At 38.4% G+C, this 6,048-nt stretch overlaps 1 protein-coding gene across 1 annotated transcript; it reads left to right on the top strand.

Moving 5' to 3' along the window:
* The first annotated feature begins 551 nt into the window (after nucleotides 1–551).
* On the top strand, nucleotides 552–5,664 carry LOC114454992 (uncharacterized). Its single transcript, XM_028436015.1, has 4 exons — nucleotides 552–775; nucleotides 1,345–1,428; nucleotides 2,641–4,160; nucleotides 5,661–5,664. The coding sequence occupies exons 2-4, from the start codon at nucleotides 1,354–1,356 to the stop codon at nucleotides 5,662–5,664; spliced, it is 1,599 nt and encodes a 532-aa protein (XP_028291816.1). The 5' UTR covers nucleotides 552–775; nucleotides 1,345–1,353.
* The last annotated feature ends 384 nt before the right edge of the window (nucleotides 5,665–6,048 follow it).

Genomic DNA, 6,048 nt, shown 5'->3' on the forward strand with positions numbered 1-6,048 from the left:
AAAAAAATCGAGCGCACCTTCTTAAGAAACTGCAGCCTACTTGAAGTCCTTAAGGTGAGTGTCTTTTCTTTTTCTGTTCACGTCAATATCTTGTTATCCCGCATTTTGGCAGTTATTTAGGCTTATGTTTAATACTTTGTTACAACGGGTAGCCTATCTGCTGACGTCTCACAAAACTTACAAACTTTTTATCCTCATCCTGTTACTACACGTTGGTTTGTTGTGCTAATAATGTAGCCGTAAACTCGTGTCTGCAGGAGCTGCAGTCCTGGCGTAGACACACATGGCACTTCTCAAGCAGAGCTGAGGCGTGTACTACTAATCGAGGTATGTTGAGCATAAAGCCAGAGTTTTCCGTGTCACAGGTGTCTCTCTTTTAAAACCATGCTAACTCAGACCGTGACACCGGTGTGCTACGTTTTTTAATGATTATTTTGGCATGTGTAGCGCATGTTACTAAAACTGCTTTTATTTTGAAAACTTTCCGGCCAACCACTGTTTGCTAGCTTCAAGACGGGGTCATAGTTGTTTTAGTTCCGGGTGATCGGCAACCCAGTCGTAAGCTCCTACCGTGAACCGGCACTAAAGTCCCAAATTAAATGACTGGATGGACACTGAATCATCTTCCCTTAATAATATTTGGGGAGCTTTTAGGCTGAAGTGGACAAATGCTCAACTCATTGTATTCAGTCAAACTCAATTCATGCATAATAATATGAGTCTATAGAGTTTTGTTTACAACCTTGTCTTTGCTGGTTTGGAGGTGGTCACCATGGTGTGTGTGTAAGAGAGATATATAATTGAATATGTATATATTATATTATCACATTATATGGATAAATGGTCTTACCGTGGGCACAATTGTGTATTTGAATAAACGTTATATGTCATTAAACACTGAAAAACATCTCTAGCAATGGTCTTTTGACATTCACTTTCTATATTCAAGATGGGAATTGTGACACTGTGGTCAGCTCTCCCAAGATAAGCATCTTTAAAGTATTGGAACAGCATATTATTTTTTTAATTGGTTACTCTCTTCCACATAGGCTGCAACACCTTATTTTAATGAATTTTAATTGAAACAGTACAAAGTGCAGATATATCCTCTTGTATATTGTGTGCTTTCTCATATTGTATGGTGGTGGGCCACTATGCTAGGACTGCTCCCCAGGGATAGGTTAAATTGCAGAGGACACATTTCAATATATGTGTAACAACATATACATGACCAATAAAAGCTTAAAGCCCAATTTAATTTTTTTTTAATTTAATAAATTTTTTAATTCATTCATTTTCAAAAATCTACTACTTGTTAATTAATTTTGTTTTCCTGTGGTTTAGTGATCAACTATGGATACTCAGCTGCGAGAATTTTTGATGGAGCGCAAACTTGAAGATGTGATCCAGAAACTTGAAGATGAAAATGTAAGGGAGGGGTGTGTGTGTGTGTGCGTGCGTTGAAATTTTGTGTAGAACATGGTCAGACCAGAACAGATTGGCTAAATGCACAAATTCAGATGCACAATCTAAAAAATTTACTTTTTCATTTTTAATGTAATCAAATGTACAAAAAATCAACTGTTTACACATTAATTTAAAATAGTTCTCAGTCATCTCATGCTGAAAAAATATCTGCATCATTATCAAAAGCTAATGTTATCAAAAGTAGTTACATAAAATGAGGTGAAACATTATATTGCACTAGAAATATGGACTTAGTTACACTGAAGCCACACGGACTTGTGCGTCACGCAGCTGCTGCTGTGATCACTCAGATGCTGCTGCACGATTAATTAAAACTCTGACAGCCACAGACTTCTGTCCACGTTGGTCACAGTGATTCAACTATTTTCATATTATATCCAACGTAAAGTCACAATTTGATCCACTACAAAGTGAAACAAGCTGGCATATGCAGATCAGGATGGACCACAAACTGTTCCCACGAATATATTAATGAGGCTCAGCTCAGGTCATTTTAAACTATTTATATTTAAAACTGTGTATTATGGAAGCCAATAGTTCTGTTTCACTGTAAACATCCCTCTGTATTAAAGCAGGACGCTCTGCGACCGCGTTATTTCCTCATATCTCCAGCGCATCTAACTCCATCACGCTTTACAGCGATGACGATGACGATGATGATGATGATGACGATGATGATCAAGGAGAGAGATTTTAACTGTGACTCGGACAGAATGCGGCCTATCCTCAGTCACACTGCAATAATCTGATCAATGGTCTGATTAAATCAACCTGTTATACTGTTTATCAACGAAGACATTTCAAATTAAAAGTGAACTTTATAATTTTCAATGACATTCACAAGCATTGGGAAAGCTCCAGGTTCCGTGATTTCTAGACAGCCCAAAAAAATGACATCACCGCCTCCTTTCTTTCAACCCGCCTTCATTCACACATGTACGCTTTTTGGCTCTTTACGCGCGGTGGGCGTGTCAGCAGCTTGGACCGGAGAATACGCGTAGAAGAGAAGCGCAAAAAGGCGTTTAAGTCCAAACAGGAGAATAGAGCCCTATATTCTTAACTTCCTTTAAATATTCATTGGCATTCTATATTATGCATTAGTATGTTCTAATTCATTTATTTATTGACTTGGAGTATATTTTGTTTTTACAGATTGATGAAACTGTCATTCCGTTAATGACAGACAGTGACCTGGCAAAGTACATCCCCAAAGTTGGAGATAGAGTCTCCACTGTGGCCTTTTGCAGACAAGCAGCACTGTCGCAAAAATCACCATCCAGAAAAGAATCCATACTTTCAAAGCTACGACAAAGACTGTCTGGAGCTGACGGGATGCCTCCAAAAAAGAAATTATCTCAGTGGGCAGGAAATACAAATGCCAAACGGAAATTGAGACGAATTGAGGTTGGCTGGATGGATTTTGATGAGGAAGAGGAAAGGTACAAACAGGTGAGGGCTGTAAGTGGTGGAGGAACGAGGCATCTTTCTATTGACAAAGACGAAACAGTGGCAAATATCAAAGGTATTGCTGAAAATCTTTTTTTCCCAGAAGGCCAATCAAAAAAAAACAAAAGTCTTTCACACTATTCAACTCATATTGAGAGCTCACAGATACATGTTGAAGTGTCCAATACAGTAGACGAGTTGTATAGCCAAAGCAAAGTCAGAATGCTGCGACTTTATCTGTGCACCAAGAAGACAACAAGACAGCAGCCCTCAAGAGTGGAGGCAGGTGATCACGAAATAAGCCAACCATCAGTGGTAGATCTCACTGACAATGAACAGAGTCAGGCCATTGAGGATCTGTTCAGAAATTCAGAATCACCAAACCACTACGGAATTAATGATGGAGCTTCCACAAGTGATAATTTGGAACTGAACGACACATTACCATGGGATGGTCTGCTAACTCTGGACGAAAGCAAAGATTCTGATGCAATTATTATTATAAGTGGGGATGTAAGTTATGTAACAGTGGATGAACCAAACCTCGAAACACCCTTTCCAGAAAAAGAGGACGATGCACCTCATCAAACAGTGGATCTGTCACCGGTGCTTGCAGGGGAGGCCGGTGTTCCAGCTCAAGCACTTCCTGAACCACTATCTTGTCCTGTAACGCTGATCATAAGAAGAGGTCACTGTCTCACTGACTTGATCAGTGCCTTCAAGGACCCAAAAATTATTGCATCTGAGGTCAACATCAAAATGCGTTTACCAAATGGAGAGCTTGAACAGGGGGAAGGAAATGGTGTTTTGCGAGACTGCCTGACAGAATTTTGGATGGATTTCTATGACAGCTGCACACTGGGAGTTGAGGTGAAAGTCCCCTTCATCAGGCATGACTTTCAGTGTGAAGAATGGCAGGCTGTAGCTAGAGTATTTGTAGTAGGGTGGAAACAAGCAGGTTACTTCCCAGTAAAACTTGCAATACCATTTCTCGAAGAAGTGCTGTATGGCTCGACAACCAGTAGTTTTAAGGATTCCTTTTTACTGTATGTATCACAAGAAGAAAGATCTGTCCTTCTGAAGGCTTTAGAGGACTTTAATTCAGTTGACACAGATGAATTGCTGGATGTACTCGATGCACATGAATGCAAGCAAGTCCCCACCAAAGACACACTGCTCCCAGTTTTGGCACAGATTGGACACAAAGTAATAGTTCAGGCCCCAATGTATGTAATTAAGTGCTGGCGTCCTGTTGTGGGTTCTGTAGCTGGTTTACTACCACAAGAAGGACTGCATCATTTCATTACACAAAAAAAACCAACTGCAAAAACAGTGAAGGGGCTTCTAAATTTTCCAGAGGAGATGACAGCTGCCCAGTCAACAGTTTCTCGTTACCTGAAAAGGTACATCGGGGAAATTGATTGTAACCATCTTCAGCTTTTCCTGCGGTTCTGTACAGGGTCTGATCTCTTGGATAATGTCATACTAATTGAGTTCATAGAAACCACAGATTTCCTCCGTAGACCACAGTCCCACACATGTGGATGTGTACTAAAGCTGCCCATTGGTTACAACAGCTATCCAGATTTTCGCAGCGAATTTAACAACATTCTCACAAGCTCAATGTGGGTAATGGATGTGGTGTAGGTATTATAAACAATAACATGAAGGATGTGACAGCTCCTTGTTCGAATGGATGGTTTTGCTATTTGTAATATGTATGTCATTGTTGCTTTTTTTATGTTCAGCGTTTTATTTCATCTGCCTTTAAAGGGGTTGCTGTGTTCTTTCACAGTCAAATGGTAAGCTTAAAGGGATGGTTCGGGTTTTTTGAAATGGGGTTTGTATGAGGTATGTATGCTTAGTCGGTGTCTTACCTGCAGTAGACAGCACTCGGCGCTCTCCCAGTTTGCAGAAGCAGAGGGGAGTGCCGGGACAGAAGCAAAGCAATACATTGCTGGGGACGGGGACAGCAATATCGGAAAAAAACATCCTGTGTTACTCCGGTTAGTGCCACAAGAAATGACTACTTTATGAGCGGGTGAAGAGCTGAAAATATTCCAAATATAGCGTACAGTTACTGTTCTACAAACTGGGAGAATGCTGAGCGCTGTCTACTGCAGATACACTGACTAGGCATATGTACAGCTCCACTTCAAATACCAAAATCCAGTTGATTAAGCATGTTTTATATTATTATTACAGTGTTTTGTAGCAACCCCAGTAAAAAAAAAAGGAAGTGAGCCTTGAATGATGTTTTCATGGTATTTAAAATATAGTCAGTTGTTTACATTAGTGGTTTACACTTTAAAGAAGTTTAAATATATACAAATAATTCTTATCCTGTTATTATGTACAAAATACAACCTGTTTTTCAATGTGGTGTATTTTGAAAACAGACCAATGAATAAACCATTCAAGTTTGTACTAAATGTTGATATCCTCTTGGTTACATTCAATACATCTTCACACTTCGATTATTCATCAAACATTCAATTGTTTTATTTTCTTCCATCATTATAAAAACAGAGGCTCAGGAAAAATACAGAGCATTGATGATACAACCATCATAATGATACACTATACAGTCGTCTATTTGGTTTTCTTGTCTAATTGATCATAATATTAGAATCATGATGTCATTGCCAGTCTGTGTGGTTGCTGTCCAGGGTGCTATTGTCCTTGTTATAAATGGTTAAATGGATATTTTTTGTGTTACCATTTAGGTGATGCCAATAAGAGATCAGTTTATTTTTGTTTGAACTTTACCCTAAAGCCAAATACCAAAAACATATAACAACCAAACTTTATGAACAACTTTTGAAGCTATTACAGTTTGACAAGTTTAATATTACTGAAGAATAATGACTCTAGCCCCAAAAGATAGATTTTGTCTAACTTGTTAAACTATTTAAGTTAAATATTTCTTATTTTGTAGCTAACTTTTGTTATCAATACTTAATGATGAGCTAATTTACTGAAAAATAGGTAAAATTGAAAAGTTATAGTCTTTTCTGATTATTTTGGTTTAAACAAAGACACAAGATGATCACACAAATATAAAAAGTAATATGTACATTATGCTATTAAAAGAATGTACTAAAGTACCAAATG

This window comes from Gouania willdenowi, chromosome 1 (assembly GCF_900634775.1).
Source record: "Gouania willdenowi chromosome 1, fGouWil2.1, whole genome shotgun sequence".
Classification (NCBI taxonomy): Eukaryota; Metazoa; Chordata; class Actinopteri; order Blenniiformes; family Gobiesocidae; genus Gouania; species Gouania willdenowi.